At 35.9% G+C, this 17,753-nt stretch overlaps 1 protein-coding gene across 3 annotated transcripts in view; it reads left to right on the top strand.

Annotated features, from left to right (window-relative positions):
• Window positions 1–17,753, top strand: part of NAMPT (nicotinamide phosphoribosyltransferase) — a 47,781-nt gene that overhangs the window by 12,078 nt on the left and 17,950 nt on the right. For 2 of the 3 annotated variants that reach the window (XM_027123891.1, XM_027123892.1), the window contains exons 4-8: window positions 4,651–4,807; window positions 6,768–6,871; window positions 9,049–9,177; window positions 14,536–14,694; window positions 15,268–15,404. In XM_027123891.1, the coding sequence (XP_026979692.1) occupies window positions 4,651–4,807; window positions 6,768–6,871; window positions 9,049–9,177; window positions 14,536–14,694; window positions 15,268–15,404 (686 nt within the window). Of the gene's footprint in view, window positions 1–4,650; window positions 4,808–6,672; window positions 6,872–9,048; window positions 9,178–14,535; window positions 14,695–15,267; window positions 15,405–17,753 lie in introns of those variants that run through there. The other variant, XM_027123893.1, reaches the window with a different exon arrangement.

Genomic DNA, 17,753 nt, shown 5'->3' with positions numbered 1-17,753 from the left:
TCCTTAACTAAATCTTTAAAATAATTTTCAGATTTTTTAATGTAGTAACTTATTTTATTGAAAATGGGAAATATAAACGGAGGTTGATTGGTCCAACTTTTAAAAAAAACAAAACAGACGTTTAAAGTATATATTCAGGGCTTCCCTGGTGGCACAGTGGTTAAGAATCCGCCTGCCAATGCAGGGGACATGGGTTCGAGCCCTGGTCCGGGAAGATCCCACGTGCAGCGGAGCAACTAATCCCATGGGCCGCGACTACTGAGTCTGCACTCTAGAGCCCACGAGCCATGGCGGCTGAAGCCCGTGCGCCTGGAGCCCGTGCTCTGCAGCAAGAGAAGCCACCGCAATAAGAAGCCCGCGCACCGCAACGAAGGCCCAACACAGCCAAAAATAAATAAATACGATAAATAAATTTAAATAAATAGATATTCATTTCTGTAATCTCATACTTTATTATACATAATGATGAACTAAGGAAATAGGTAAATGTGGTTGTTTCTTCTGTATTTATCCTGGGTTCTTGTTATAAATGAAAAGGACACTTAAGTGTTAACCATTTATATTTTCAAAATGGTTTAAACATTACAAAACAGTGTGCAAGCTTCTTTCGTTTGTAGTTCCTCTAGCCATTATATATAAGGAATGTAAATTGCTTTAACATCAATTTCCTGGGATGAAAGGTAAGAGTGGTTACCTTAAAGTTTTCTAATTTGCTAGCAAGGCATACTTAACAACACTATCAGAATTTGCATCTATTTAGTAAAGTTTATTCCTGTACATTTTCAGGTCAGACTGGTGTATTTTATCCCATTTCGAATATAAAACCTTTTAAGAAGATTATCACCTGCGTAAGATATTTCATTTCCCCCCCTTCCCCACAAAAAAACCCTCAAGAGGATTCAGTCAGGATGATATGTTTTATACCAGTGGTTTACAGCAGTACAGTAAAATAAGTAGTGTATTGCACACTCACAATTTAGTCGTTTAAGTTTCATTTTCCTTACACTTTTAGTGGTCCTTATAGCCTCTTCAGTATTTTCGGCTTTTTATCTTCTTAGATGAAGAGGAGACAGAAATGGTAATCTTGAGTCTAGAAGTAGTGAAATTACACTTTTATTAGGAAATTACATGAGAATGTTACATGCATATCCTTATCAGTACTTGCATACTGTTGGCCAGTTAAAGTAGGGAGCTAACAGCTTTAGATGTATTGGTGGAAGAGAGCAGGATATTGTTGATTTATTTTTTCTAGAACTGAAGCAAGGATAATTGGCTGTCTAGGCACTAGAGAAAGGTGTTTTGCAAGTAGATGGGATAGTGTCCAAGTGCATGACAACATGTGGGAATTTTGTTTTCACTTGTATCCTTTCCAGAGGGATCAGGACAATTTGGGCCAAAGGAGAGGCATTTAAGATACATACTCATTTCTGTAATCTCATACTTTATTATACATATTGATGAACTAAGGAAATAGGTGAATGTGGTTGTTTCTTCTATTTTTATCCTGGGTTCTTGTTACAAATGAAAAGGACACTTAATCTTAAGTGTTAACCATTTATGTTTTCAAAATGGTTTAAAGTAAAATTATCTACTGTGTTATATCTACATTGTGCTAAGCCAGCTAGAGAAAGGTGCGTTTGGGCTGGCCTTAGCCATTGCAGTGCTTAAAAAGCATTTGGAACGTTTTTTTGTAAAAGAGACAGGTCATTTTTTTCAGTTATTTCTGGGATAGCCATTGATCAGTTTCTGAATAACCGGATCATTAAAAGATTCATTTCTGTTCCATTCTTCCTTCCCCTTCTATGTAGATAATGTTTGTAACAAACTACAGCAGAGAATCATTTAAACATTTCTGAACATTTTACCTGTTAGCAGATTAAAATGGATGATGTTGTCAATTGAGCCCTAGTTGGAAAAGATAATGTATAGCACAAGAAAGTAATCCCTAAGCAATTTACAGTTTAAACCACATCACATGTTAGTTATGGAATGTGCCGTCCAGTGTGGGTTGCTTCTCAAAAGGTCATTTAAAAATGGTTATCTAGAACTCAGCACATTTTCATGCATTAATTTAATAAATATTGGAGACCTACTACATATTATAAAATACGAAAGATGTCCCTTACAATCTAAGATGGGTGAAAGTTGATTTTAGAAAAGTTATAAGAGGCTGTATAATTCATGTATGATGATTAAGCACCCAAGTTAGCTTTTTTTAAAGAAGAGCTTGCTTCCTCATTAGTAGCGGAATAACAAATCTTAATTTGGGGCTTTTTGGAGGAAAAGATTTGGGGATAGATGAGAATCTTATGGGCAAGTTAGTCCTGCCTTGGACTTTTAGCTACGCAGTGTCTTCCTCTGAGCTGTTCCTGTTTTTCATAGTTGCTTCTCTTTCACCGCTTCTGAACAGGCACTTAAGTATGGTCACAGCAGCAGCCTAAGCCTTGTGAGACACGTGGTCCTGCTGCAGTTTGTATGTCAGAGAGTACCTGTTCATTCTTAGGATAGAGTTTTTCCAGTAAGTTTTATATTATAAATTATAGGAAAAACTCAAGCAACAGAAATAAAATCCTGCATGTAAATCATGAACATACCTCCTAGGAAGATTGGATTAGGTCAGTAATGATTGTAGAGTATCTTGCAAAACAAAAATACCAGAAACTGGTATCCTTTTTGTCAGTATGAAATCTCTCTTAAAGCTGCGGCAAAAAAAAAGGTATAAGTTGCCAGGAACTCTGCCCGATTTAAGGGAAGAGGCAGCATAATGATAATGGCTGGTTTTACAATTTATCACCTTCACCAAAATAATGTAATCCAAAAATCCTTAAGTTGTATTTTGAAGTTACTACTTCAAAAGCCAAATAGCAATGAATTATTTTCTGGGGCAACAGAAGTCCAGGGCTTGACAAATCTTGAATAATATTGAAAAGAAGAAAGAATCAGTTATGATTTTTGCTGTTTCTGGCACATCACCTTTGAAGAGGCAGAGAGTCTTAGCCAATGGAAGTTCCTCTTATGAGTGCCCTTAGATATTACATAGGTAACATAGCTTAGTTTGTGACTTTGAGTCTGTTATTCCACGTGCTCTTCCATACACATGGTGCTGTTAAAATGTTGGCTTGTGATTATTTCTTAGTGATTAACTGTAAAAGGTGGTTAGTAGTAGTTGCCTTTGGTCGTGTGATCCCATTGTGGGAGGAAAGCTCTTGGAAATATATCACGTCACCCTTATGGGAAATCCCGAGAAGCTCAGGAGAAAATTATACTTCGCTGTCACAGAAAGATTCTATGCAACTTAAATATTTCTCATACCTCTCTTGAACTGTTATACAGGGATATCTGGGATTGCAGTTTTTAGAAGCTTATTTTTTCATGAAGTAAATCAACCACATAACTAACTGTGAAACTAAGTTTTATTAGAAGAGCTACATTTTCCTGTGTGCCTCTGTTCTTTACCACACATATATTTAAGTACTGGCAGTACTCTGTTAGTTGCAGGAAGGCTATGCCACTTGAGGAAACATTTTTAGGGGTAATGTTTGCTGAGGATATTATGAGAAATTTGTTTTTTTTCTCTTCATCTTATAAGTAATTTTAAATTTATTGTACAGCTCTTTTCCTCTAGTAATGTAAGTCAAAGCAGTGCTGAAAAACAACATGATTTAAGGGCTCCCTTTTGGCAGGTCACTTTAATTTTGAATATTATGAAACTTTTTGTTAGTGTTTACTTAACATATTTAAAACTAAGCTCTTGATTTCCTTACCCAGTCCTTCCAATGGCTTTCCCCATCTCAGTAAATGGCACCATTATTCACTCAGTTGTCAAGCCAAAAATCTAGGAGACATCCTTAATTCCTTCCCCTCTTTATTCCCAAATCTAATCTATCAGCCTACTTCTCCACAGATACTGAGCCAGTCTCTCACCTAACCTAGTCTTTGGCAGTAGCCTCTTAATGCTCTGTGTCCACTCTGGTCACCCCATAATCCATTCTCCATCTCTGCCAAGCTGATCCTTGTCAGAGGTGAATCAGATCATATTCACTCCAGCTTAAAGCATGCTAATGGCTTCCCACTGCACTTCAGGTAAAATTCAGGCTCCTTGGTAGCCTGTGAGCCTTACATGATCTTGTCTGTGCATCTCTCTCTCTCTGACCTTACCATGTGCCGCTCCCCATTCTCTAAGCACCAACCACAGTGGTCTTCATTCTCTTCCGTCCCTGAAGTCAAGATATTTCCTATTTCCTCGTCAGTAAATCTTGTTCACATGTTACTATCTCAGAGAAGCCTTCTTGGCCTCCTCTTTAGTCTCCCAGGCCCCTTCTAGTCCATCATTTTCTTTTAATTTTTCATAGCATCCATCTAGCTCAAATTATTTTGTTTATGATCTCTCAGCCCTCCCTAGCCCTATGGGAGGAAGGACTAGTCGGTCTGTTTTACTTCCCCATCCTCAGCATCTGAAGCAGGGCCTGATACACAGTTGGTACAGACTATATATTTGTGAATGCAGGAACTATTTATAAAATAACAATTTATTGATTTGCATTTCTGCTATAGTTTCTCTGGTTTTAAATAATTTCAAGCTCTTTTTATCATAATTCACATTCTATTCTTCTGGTATTTTCTAATTCAGGTATTTTCTCTTTCATATAGGTTACTCACTATAAACAGTACCCACCCAATACAAGCAAAGTTTATTCCTACTTTGAATGCCGTGAAAAGAAGACAGAAAACTCCAAAATAAGGAAGGTGAAATATGAGGAAACAGTATTTTATGGGTTGCAGTACATTCTTAATAAGTACTTAAAAGGTATTGTTTTTCCTAATATGTTTAAAACACTGCTTTTATATACCTCATCATAGTTTTCCTCCTATATTGTTGTATTATTTTAAGTACCTTTTTGAATAGTCTAATTTTGATTTTTTTTTAAATTTATTTTTGGCTGCATCAGGTCTTCATTGCTGCACGCGGGCTTTCTCTAGTTGCGGCGAGTGGGGGCTACTCTTCGTTGCGGTGCGCGGGCTTCTCATTGCGGTGACTTCTCTTGTTGTGGAGCACGGGCTCTAGGCGCGCGGGCTTCAGTAGTTGTGGCTCACGGGCTCTAGAGCGCAGGCTCAGTAGTTGTGGCTCACGGGCTTCGTTGCTCCGCGGCATGTGGGATCTTCCCGGTCCGGGGCTTGAACCCATGTCCCCTGCCTTGGCAGGCGGGTTCTTAAGCACTGCGCCATCAGGGAAGTCCTAGTTTGATGTTTATTTAATTACCCTAACTATTTTAGGGGTTGTTTTGGAATTTTTAGAAATCTGTTAATTTGAAAGCATTAAATTTTATAATTTGACTTATGTGCTTGGTGTTCTAAATATGACAAAGATTTTCTGAAACTAGTAAGATTGGGAATAAATTTAGAAAAGTGAATAATTTTCTGAGGCTAATCTGGTTTGTTAATAGACGTTAGTCATTAATTCAAAATAAAGGATTTGTTACTGACCTGGGAACTCATTTTGAATTGTGGTAGCAATTATAATTAGAATATGTTTTGCTAGTCAGTTTTACCTTAAAGGCCTATTTTTCAAAACTACCTGTAACGGTGGACTTAGTCTCAAATGCATTTTTTTTTTAAGTTTTTGGCCACACCCCACGGCATGTGGGATCTTAAGTTCCCAGACCAGGGATCGAACCCTTGCATCCTGCATTGGAAGGCAGAGTCTTAACCACTGGACCACTAGGGAAGTCCCTCAAATGCATTTTAAAGAAGAAAAAAATCCCTGAAATAATTTCTGTGCTTTCTTATTTGAAAGTCCATTTCTAGTCTTATTTTGTAATGGTATTTGGAGGGGGGAAACAGTGCCCAAGTTTTTTATACATTTTGGAAAATTTCATTTCTAACCTTTCCACATAAAAGTAATCTCAGAATTGAATACAGAATAACTTGAATTTTATGCAGATGATGACGTTTTTCTGTAACCTTGGCAATTCTAAGATCAGATAGTTCAGATATGTTATACTATTGAAAACCTACTTGGATATCCAAAGTACTTCATTGCAACAAGATTACCCAAGATATTTTAAATGAATTTACTAGCGATCTTATTTAGAGAAAGTTACCAAAGACTAATGTCACACTTCAATTTTCTACAGCTTAAAAACTTTATAAAATGTTATTAATTACAGCTAAAATATATTGTGTGTTATAGGCCAGCATTATTCTAAGTGCTTTAATTCAGATGTCTTAACTCATTTCGTCCTCACAACCACTCTAAAAGTAGGTACTCTACTATTATCTTCATTTTACAGATAAAGTTAGCTAAAAGTATATTTGGGGGGCAGAAACTTAGGCATTGTAAAAATTATTGGATTATCAGCCCCAAAGACATCCTTTATGAATAAAGTGAGCAGATTCACCTGGAAAGCCAGCTATCAAAGGCTTACTCTCAAATCTGAAGACTGTATAAATTAATAGAGATTTTTAAAAAATCTCCCAAAAGTTAATTTATTACTGTGATTTTTTAAAAATACTATACATGTAATAATCTCTTCTATTGCAAATTTGCTTTTCAAATAAGAAATTAACATTTATGCTTAGAGCGAGTGGTTAGAAGTGCAAATTCCTTTTCTGACTCTGCTGTTGACTCTGGGTGAATCATTTAACCTCAGTTCTTGTTTTTTTAATCCACAGAATGGGCGAAATAGCTAGAGACATTAATCCTATGACAACTCAGCAACTCACAGCATGCCTTTAGAAATGTAAACAGGAGATGTTTATTTTTTTAGGTAAAGTAGTGACCAAAGAGAAGATCCAGGAAGCCAAAGAGGTGTACAAAGAGCATTTCCAAGACGATGTCTTTAATGAAAAGGGATGGAACTACATTCTTGAGGTAAAAAATGGTTTCATGTTTTGACCTATGTATTTTGGTTTTGCTTTTAGTTCAGAATTTCTTGCCATGGAATTTGAATAGAAGATTAGACTGTACACAACACAGGTATTCAAACCTTGAACAACACAGGTTTGAATTGCATGGGTCCATGTACATGTGGAGTTTTTTCAGTAGTAGATACTGCAGTACTACACAATCTGCAGTTGGTTGAATCCGCAGATGCAAAATCACAGATGCAGAGGAACCACAGTTACAGAGGGCTGACCATAAGTTGTACATGGATTTTTGACTGTGCAGAGGAGGGTGGGTGCCTCTAGCACAAGCATTGTACTAGGGTCACCTGTAATTGTAACTCTTTTCTGTCTGTGACCCTATAAATATGATGGCTATTTAGACATTCTTGTGAAAAGTTAATGTTTAATTTTTTTTTCCTGGTAACACATCATTAGTATCTAAAATCTATAGCATATCTAAGTAATTTGTTGTAATATGTATTACAATTTAAATAACATTTTTCAGAAAGGTAATTTAATCCTTTCTTTGAAAATACATTATAATTAAGAAAGAGCATGATTATTTGGCAATTTGAAAATTTAAGCCTATTTTCTGGACTGTACATTATCTAAGAAAATAGATGCTGTGAGTCTGTCTCTATGCAATACTTCTAGGACATTTCCCTTACTGAATAGTTAGAAGAATGGTTTGGTGCAAATCTATGAAGTTAATTTTCATTCTTTATTGTACTGTAATATTCCTACCTAACATGTTTGGATTCCTTGCTTAAACTTTTGGGCATCCAAAGACATGGGAATTGAGTCATAAGTGTTGAATGTCCCCTGGTGGTTTTCTCTGTTACAAAGATAGGTTGGGAATGGGATCTATTGGCATCTTGCTGTGTTAAGTGTTCATTATCTTTAAAATGAATGTCTTTTTCATTGTAAACTATCAAACACAAAGTAATTAGAAATACTTTAACTTTCCTGCCTGTATCGTAATATTGAATTTTACTGTTTGGTAATTACTGGTCTTTGAAGAAGTTGAGTAAGCACGCTGCTAGTTTTCCCGTATCTTGAGTAAGGTCAGTAAAATATGTTGGCTAACATATTTTGATTATGTTGGCTAACTCATTTGGTTGACACTTAACCCATTTGGTTTGTTGTGAGGATTATAGTTATAGGTAAGTTAAGTGCTGTGCTTAGTAATAGAATTCTCAGTGGTCAGGGTGGTAAACCTTTTTATTTTATATTCAGAGAATCTTAGGGATTCATAGATTCCCTAGAGATAATCTTGTGTAACCCCTTTTACAAGCATGGAGTCTGAGACCTTGCGATTCTAAATGACTTGCCCACAGTTTCCTACCTGCTTTTGCATCCAAGCTAGGATTTTAAGGCATTATTCTTTCTGCTGTAACATGATTTTTTTTTAATCTAGTTACCTTGTCCCAAATCACAGAAATAAACCTTACTAGCCAAAAGTTAGCCACAGCTTTTAACTTTAAAAAGGGGGAGGCGTAATTAAATATCTAGTAACATACCATGTAGCCGCTATATCCTCAGCCTAATTTGGCAGAGAATTGTTGCACTTGGATATTGACTGCCAAAGCTCTAGAAAGTATACTTATGATTGGTCTGTCTACTACCAAAATGGTATCAGGTCTACTACCAGTATAGAGAAAACCTATTTAAGATTCTTGTACTGGCAAGGAGTGCTCTCTTTTTCTTATTTGTTTGTTCATTTTGTTGTGCTCTCTAATAGCAGTCCATTATTTTATCTTTCAGTCTTTAGCCTTTCTTTTATGAAAATGACCTACTTAGAAGAGAGATAGTCCTCTTAGAATATGTTGGAATAAACTCTTTTTTTGGAAGGAATAGGAAAACAACTTTTTTGTTTTGAAATCAGTTTGAAATTCTCTTCAAGTGACAAATTTTCTTAGCAGAAGTACTTTTACAGCATAAAATTTAAAAATTAATGCTAGTACTAAACTGTTAATCATTTTAGCTAATTTTATTTCAGGAGGATAAGGATATTCTGACCAGATTACTAGCAATATAATAAGATCTACAATTGTAATTTCTATGACAGTAAGTTTAGCTTCTGTAAAATATAAAGAACCTTATTTAAACAGGTAATGGCATACCACCTGCTGAATTAATAATTTCATTATTGTCTCTTACCAGAAATATGATGGGCATCTTCCGATAGAAGTAAAAGCTGTTCCTGAGGGCTCTGTCATTCCCAGAGGAAATGTTCTCTTCACAGTGGAAAACACAGATCCAGAGTGTTACTGGCTTACAAATTGGATTGAGGTGAATTGTTTTGTTTTGTTTTGCTTTTCACGTTTACTTAACATTAATTGTAGATGTAAAAACCATTCAACTGGGATTCTAGTTTAAAAAATGCTACCAATAAAGTTATGTAACCTCCTAAAATTTACTAAACCTTTCCAGGCCTCAATTTCCTCACCTATAAAATGACAGTTGGACTAAATAATCTTTAAGTTTCCTTCCAGTAAAATCTAGTCTTCTGAGATCTTAAAATCAAATTGTAAAGAATTATTACTGTTAAAGCTCAGTTGGCCTCCATCTTATTTGTTGCAATCCTAAATATATACCATCATAGAGAAAGATTACAAAAACAGCACAGGTGTATTTTTAGTAACTTAAGACATTTTATGGCTGTTCTGTTCCAGTTAGACTAAAAGAATTTTGTTCAGCTTCTTAGTAACTGTTTTCTTTATTCTTACCTAATCAGTTTAGGGCCTAGACTCTACCACCTGGTATTTCTCATTTAAATATATTCAAGATTCACTGATGGTTTTAATTTCTAATCTCAAAAGGAGAGTACATTATAGGCTGTGAGTTTATATTACAGGGCTTTGTTTGCTTTCCTGGTATCTGTACTTAAGCAATCATGTTTTCACAGCCTCATCGCTTTGATATTAATAATCTAATTAGATTATCAATAGCTTAGATTTTTATCTATAAGAAGAAATATCCTAGGAAGTAACCGTAGAATAATGTCACCCCACTATCTGAGAGGTGTTTACTTAGTGCTTGGTACTTTTTGTCTTATTAATGTATTGGTTAAACTAATTTGTTCTATTATAAAATAATACATTTGAGGTTCATTTATAAAGACTGGAAAAAGTTTAGAAAAAGTAAGAGGTCAGGAATATTTTTGAAATACATTTTTGCTAAGTCGACAGGAACTTTCTTTTTAGACTCTGGGTGGGCCATCAATTTATAATAGCCTAACAGGCTCTGAAACAGTGAACAATTAACTAAAGTAAAGATTTAAAATAGTTTACTTCTATGTCTTAAAACTTTGAATTAACTCATGAACTCAGAGTAAAAGGAAACATATTATTAACAGTTCTCATGCTATCTTACTGGCAGATGTTTTATTTTGAGGGGAAGGCATTATAAAGAGTAGAAGAGCTCTGAACCGCATCATCTAGTGTATCCTTTACGCTCAGTGCCAAAAGGTCCCACACAGATAAATCTTATTTTGAAAATCATCATTTGTGAATCACCTTGCTTCACTTTTTTTTCTTTTTAGTTTTCTGATTGAGGATTTAGTCAATAAGTACTCTTCCCCTGTGTTGAACTGGAGTTTCATAAAGCAGATGTTCAGCAGAGAACTAGTTCCAAGTCTGCCTTGCTTTTCATGTATGTTTTACTTTATCCTCTTAAGAAAGTGAAAAACACTAGCCTTAAAAAAAGTTTTTTTTTAACTACCTGTTTTAATAATCGTTATTTTGGTGTATTTCACTATAAAAAAACCGTAAAGTAAAAAAGTTTATATACGGCCATCTTAACAGCAGTTTGTTAGCAAATATAAAAATATTTTTAGTTTAAAAATTATTAAACATAAAATCCAATAAGAGGCTGTTAGATTTTGAAGAAAAAAAATTCCCTGTTTTCATTTGCTTATTGAGTTTACCTCCTATTCTAATGTATATTATTTAAATAATTTCATTCCTTGGTAGGTATTTTTATCTAAGGCACAAAAATGTATGTTCTGAAACAATCCCTTTGTGATAGATCCTATGTTTTATAAAAAACTGTGTGTAATCTAAATACCGAGTCTCCAGAAGCCGCTTTCTCAGAGTCACTTTGCCTCTTTCATGGGTTTCTGTGTGGGGTTAGAGGAGGTTCATCTTCCTCTTATCCATCTCCAGCCCAAGTTTACCACCTCATAAATGGAATCTGTTACCAAATCCAACAAACTTGTTATTTAAAAACTTGGGATTTTCTTCAGGAAATCCTTGATTTAAAACATTTTAAATAACAGTACTAAGTAGTATTCCTTCCAGTTCCCTTTGCCAGTATGTGTAAAGTGTGTGTGTGTGTGTGTGTGTGTGTGTGTGTGTGTGTGTGTGTGTGGTGTTTTTTTGTGGGTTTTTTTGGCCACACTGCGCAGCTTGTTGCATCTTAGTTCCTTGACCAGGGATTGAACCCGGGCAGTGAAAGCGCTGAGTCCTAATCACTGGACCGCCAAGGAATTCCCGGTGCAAAGTTATTAATAACATTCTTTGATTCACTGTACACTGAATTTTAAAATCCACTAAAATTATTGAATTGCTTTATCAATTTCAGTATCGGTGCTAGAAGAAACCTTAGCCCTCAAATCAGATTTTAAAACATGTTTAAGAGAGTCTAAGTGTTCTTCAGAGGTGTCTCAGACTTGTGAGGGGCTGAAGAATGAACATATTGGGCTAAACTTAACCATTTCTTCCAACCAAAAAAACAAAACAATACCTTTTTGCTGTTAAAAAGAAGACTTTAAAAGTATTACATTGATCAAATGCCCTCATTTCACAGATGAGGAAATTGAGCCCTGAGAGGTGAACAGGCTAGTTAACAGTGTAGGTCCAGTCCCCTTTCGACTACACCACACCATTTCTTATTCTTTAAAATTCCTTATCCTGGACAGTAACGTTATAATGAACACTTCTTAAATAAAACTTGCAGGTTCATTTACTTTAGTCTTAGTTTTCAGCTAAAAATTTTATCTTGATTTGTGTGGGCAAATTGCTGTTTTGCAGAAGTTTCCAACAAGGCCACTTTGTTAGACCTTGAATTAACCCAAACTAACTTGCCTTTTTTTCCCTTGCTTACACCTACAGTGATCTTTTTTAAAGGGGAGTGATTTTATTAAGAGTATAATTTAAGCTGATTTTGTTGGACTATGAAAAGGAAATGGTGATGTGAAGGATCACTGTGTCTCATAGTTATTTCTCTCCTTCCCTGGCATTTTTCGAGGGGTAAGGTCAATCTTCTACCTTTATAACTCAACTAGAGTTTTTCACATTATGTTTTCTATCTTTCTCATACTCCTAGATAATATCAGTCTAAGTTAAATTAAAAATGTGAGAGTTGATTGAATTAACTTCAGCAAATGAGTATTGATTACAGTTATATACCCAAAAATTGCTGGGCACAGAAATTAGAGTAAGTTATGTCTTACTTAAGGGCCTTTGGAGGAGGAGCAATTTATTCTTAACTAACCACTAATACAAGTAAGAATGCTGAATTGGTAGCAAAAATAGGGAATTCTGTCTAAGATATCATGAAGTGGAAAATAAGCTTTTAATAAGGGACAGGAAAAGGTGAGGTATTCTTAGAATGGCAAGTAGCCCAAGGGAGACTATAGCATAAAAGTGGAAAATACCATAAGGGATAAATCTTTAGATGGTAAACAAGGCAAGTTTGTAAAAGCCCTCAAATTTCAACACGAATTGGCTGTCTTCCTCTGTGGACAATAGATAGCCATTAAAGGATTTTAAGGAATGGCAAAACCTGAATAAAACTCTTAACTTTAGAAGGATAACCAGTGCAGTATAAAGAGTAAGTCAGAGAAGCTAAAGATTAGAGAAGCAGGATAATCATGGGCACTGGCAGTGGAATCACTGCAATTACGAAAGAATAATTTCAGGAGCAGAATGCTTAGACAGAGGTGATTTGTCATAGAGTTCAAGTTAGGAGTTGCGTCAGTTTTCTACTGTTATGTAACAAACTACCCCAAAATAAAACAACTGCTATTTCTCATGATTCTGTGGTTGACTGGATGGTTGTCTGCTGGTCTTGCTTGGACTTATATGAGTCTGCGTTCAGCTGAGGGTTCAGCTCGGATAAAACAGTCTGAAATGGCCTCACTCCCATGTCTGGGCCTCAGCTCACTCCCATGTCTGGGCCTCAGTCCCTCAACTGGGACTGCTGGACCTCTTTTCATGACTTAGGCTTCTTTATAACACAGCAGTCTCGAGGTTCTAAGAAAATGAGAGTAGAAGCTATAAAACCTCTTGAAACAGAAGCTTGGAAGTCATAAATATGGCTTCTACTACATTCTGTTGGTCAAAGGCAAATCAAAAGGACAGCTTGGAATCAAGGGATGAAGAGATAGATTCCATCTCTTGATGGGAGGAGCTGCAAAGAATTTGGAGCCATAGTTAATCAATCATAGGAATCCAATGCTGCAGTTTTTCTTAGGTGACTGAGTTGGGAAGTCCAAGGTTAAATAATCTTTTTGTTTGTTTTTACTTATTTTATTTATTGGTCACTTAGCTGGTATTCAGCAAAAGATTGTTTTGTAAAATTTAATTAAGGAAGTAAATAGCTTTTTGAGTGAGCACAGATGTTGTTGTCAGCTTAGCAGCTCTTTCTAAAACAAATTTGAAGCTGCTTGTAATAGCAGACTATCTGGTTTACAAAATAAAAGATAGAAAATTACGATCCTAGAATGGAGGAGTGAATTCCTAAGCTATAATAATTAGTATAGTTTCTGTGATTAAGCATCAGACTTTCTTTGGAGTTTCCTGGCAGCCAAGGAAAAAAGGGAAAGCAAGGGACAGTTCTTAGCAGAAAGTAGGAACCCAGCACTTCTTTCATTTCCTCACTTGGGAACCTGTGTTAATAGGAACTGAGTTACAAAATAGACAGCGACCTCACAAGTTTATAGCATATGCAGAAATGTTTCATGTGGCTCTCTTATAATGACTTTTGATAAAAGCCAGGGACATAAAGCATAGCTCAATGAATAGAATTGTCTAGTGCTACACAAAAATACCTCAAGTACATAACCTACCAGTAGTCATGTTAGATCCGAGGAAAAATTAGATCCAGTACTACCTAGAGGAGTAAATAAATAACTTATTTAGATGTAGACTATTTAAGATGTAGACTATTAAGACCAGTGCTGGTCCATGAACTGTTTGATGCAGGTCCACATTAAATACGGAAATCAAGGATAAGCGTTTAGAAACTTTGATGGCAATTGCCTCAACATCCAAGTGTGAGTATATTTTATAAAACTATTGGTCCACAATAGATTGAAAATAAAAAAATACATTGGTCCTTCATCACAGATAGTCTTTCCAAATATTATTTGCTTCTTTGGAGCTTTGGATGGAAAATAGGTAATTTGACATTCTTTACTGTTAAGGACCGAGTTTGCTTATACTCTGTGTTGCGGATTTGAGAGCTGAGCTCGGCACTGTATCTGAAATGCATGTGGTAGGCGTCCTGCCATACAGTTGAAATGTCCAATTGGTATTTCTAGTAGTATGGAAGTCCAGGACATACCTCCAGAGAAAGCTAGGATTTTCCTCAGAAAGAACCCAATTTTTTATGTATTAATGTTTGTGGTTGATTTTATTACTACAGACTATTCTTGTTCAGTCCTGGTATCCAATCACAGTGGCCACAAATTCTAGAGAGCAGAAGAAAATATTGGCCAAATATTTGTTAGAAACGTCTGGTAACTTAGATGGTCTGGAGTACAAGTTACATGATTTTGGCTACAGAGGAGTCTCTTCCCAAGAGGTAAGAAACTGAAGTGAACTTCAATTAATAAAATGTGGATTGTCGATTAGGTTACGGTTACCACTGTAAAGTTTTTGGGAAGTTACTGGGATTGATCTTGCTTCTAAGCAGGCCACATTTTGAAATTCCAGAGATTCAATCAGAGATATACATTAAATACCTAAGATGTGTTAGCCTATTTTAGAAATACCTGAAATACAGCCTTCAGTAAACATCCTTGTCCTTTACGTATTGGATGGATGGATGGACAGATGGATAAACAGATAAAATAAATAGTAGCAGATGTCAGATGATGCTACAGGGAAGCCAAGGCAGAGTAAGGGAAAAGGAGGTGATGGGAAGTGGGGGTGGATCGCTATTAAATAGGTCTCTTTGAGGAGGTAACAGTTGAATCCTTAAATATTTAGGAAAAACTGGATCTTTGTCATAAGAAACTATTATCTCTGATAATAGTTAAATATCTCTTTAGGAATAACTGAAGACGATAATTGCTTTGGGGGCTATGCTCTATACCTCAAGTATGGGTCTTTTCTTTTTCTTTTTTTGGATTTTGGTTTATGGTTTATTTTCCAGACTGCTGGCATAGGAGCATCTGCTCATTTGGTTAACTTCAAAGGAACAGATACAGTAGCAGGAATTGCTTTAATTAAAAAATACTATGGAACGAAAGATCCTGTTCCAGGCTATTCTGTTCCAGCGGCAGAACACAGGTAAAATTCTGTTTTCATCCTCCTATTATCTAACCTTGGTTTTCTATAACTAAATTTTTTCATTCTGGTAACTCAGTGATGTTTTGTTTAACTACAGAGCCAGGTAGTACAGTAAATCTTCATGAATTTAAGCAATACTAATTCAGTATTCATACTCTGTATAAAGACTGGTCTCGGGGAGGTAGAGAACTTGTAACTGTCCTAATAGAAACAATTTAGGAGCTTTTTTCCAACTCATATATATTGCTCTGTAGGTTTTATTTTAAGGATTTTTTTAGCTTCTCTATTGCCGTGTGCAGATAGGTTGTATTCATTAAGTCTAGAAGCCCTCACTGTGAAACCTGGTCACTGTTTTCCCTTTCCCTGCTTTCTACATGACTTCACTTATCTTTGTTCTGGAAGTTATCTTCTGAACCCAGTACCCTCAATTATAGATGAGCAAGTTAGCCCCTTTTTTTTTTTTTTGCGGTACGCGGGCCTCTCACGGCTGTGGCCTCTCCCGTTGCGGAGCACAGGCTCCGGACGCACAGGCTCAGCGGCCATGGCTTACAGGCCCAGCCGCTCCGCGGCATGTGGGATCTTCCTGGACCGGGGCACGAACCCGTGTCCCCTGCATCAGCAGGCGGACTCTCAACCACCATGGAAGCCCGCAAGTTAGCCCTTTTGTTGAAAGGAAGAGTGTTAGAGTCTTCTTACGCTTCCTTATCTGATTTTACTAAAGCATCTCAAGTTAAGCTAGAAGACAATTATGATCTAGGCTATAGCTGCTCTGATCCTAGAGTTAATTTTATTGAAAGTTAGTGGAGTTTTTAAAATGTATGCCAAACCTTATTGTTCTTATAACAAAAATTATTTAATGTAATTAATTCGGGGCAGTTTATTAAATTCTACTCATACTTGAATATTGCAGGGTGTTAAAACCAGCAGTGAATAGAGCTGAGCTTTGATCTCAGGCAGTCTACTGGGTGCTACAAGGGATAGAAAGATGTAAAGAATTAATCCTATCTTTTGGATTAAAGATAGTACACTAGCAGCGTTCTGCTCTGTTAAGTGCTTTTAAAGAGGTACAATTAAAGTGCTCTAGCAGTGCAAAGGAAGAAGTAGGGTCATGTTCCACTGATAGGGTTGGATCAAGAAAGGTTTTATAGAGATGGTATGCAAATCTTGACTTCTTGAATGATTGGTAAAATTTAATGGCAGACATTAGATTATTCATTCTCTAAGTATTTATTACATGCCTACCATGTGTTAAGCATTGTCCTGAAAGAGCAAGAATGAAAGAGGCAAATATGGATGTGTTTAGGGAATAAGGGCTGAAATGTATTTTGTAGGGACATTTTGTAGGGAATGTAGGGTAGAGTGGAAAGACAGGTTAGTAAACACCCTCAAATTTATTTTGGTATTGAAATGTTAACTATTTGCTCATCATGCTAGATTATTCTAATTCCATTTTCAAATGGGAGTGGGCATTGAAGTTTTTGAGCCAAGAAGTGATGTCATCAGAGAAATACTGTCGCAAGAGTAATAGTGGGCTATCTTATGAATTGAAAAATAGAAATGAAAAGTTAGGAGGATTTATAGGAAGCTGTTGCAATAATTTTGACAGATGATGAGGTTCAGATCCAAGTGGCTAAATAAATGGAAAGAAGGGGATAAACATGAGCATTGGCTATAGGGAGATGAAATTGCTGGAACATGATGATTTGAATTGGGGCTCAGTAGAGGGTACATTCAGCTAACATATATTAGCATTGCTTTATTAGTAGGGACATGAATACTTTCACATGTAAGTTTCAAGACTGGTGAAACTGGGAAAATAAGAGTGACATTAACAGACCAGGATTTTAAGGTTGCAGTATTTTTATTTTTGGTCTTAGATATATGTACACCTTTTAAAAAACTTCTTGTAGTACCCATATATTAGACTCTTCATTGATGCTTTTGTTTCAGAGTAATAACATCATGAGTATGATACTATACATCTGAGAATAAAGGTGATATCTTCTTTAGGGCTTTATGTTAAAACAGGTTGAAAATCTATTGTATTTTTATAGTCTTGTAATATTTACTACATCTGCAAATTTGACTCTTTAATGTGTCAGATGTTCTTAAATAGACAAGTCGTTTAAACAACAGCAAAGTATAGTGAAAAGAGCTGTAGACTGAAAGTTGGGAAATCTGAGTGACACAGCTGACATACTGGGTGGCCTTGGGCAAGTCATTTATCTCTCTGTTCTTCAGTTCCTCCATCCAGGAGGAGCTAAAATTTTACATCTCCTACATCAGAAGGTCATTGAGGGAAAATGAACTAACATCCAAGATAACTTTAACATAAGAAAACACTAAAAT

Source organism: Aethalodelphis obliquidens, unplaced genomic scaffold, assembly GCF_003676395.1.
Source record: "Aethalodelphis obliquidens isolate GAN/ISIS:26980383/991018 unplaced genomic scaffold, ASM367639v1 scaffold27, whole genome shotgun sequence".
NCBI classification, from domain to species: Eukaryota; Metazoa; Chordata; class Mammalia; order Artiodactyla; family Delphinidae; genus Aethalodelphis; species Aethalodelphis obliquidens.
This window is presented reverse-complemented; position numbering and strand designations above follow the sequence as displayed.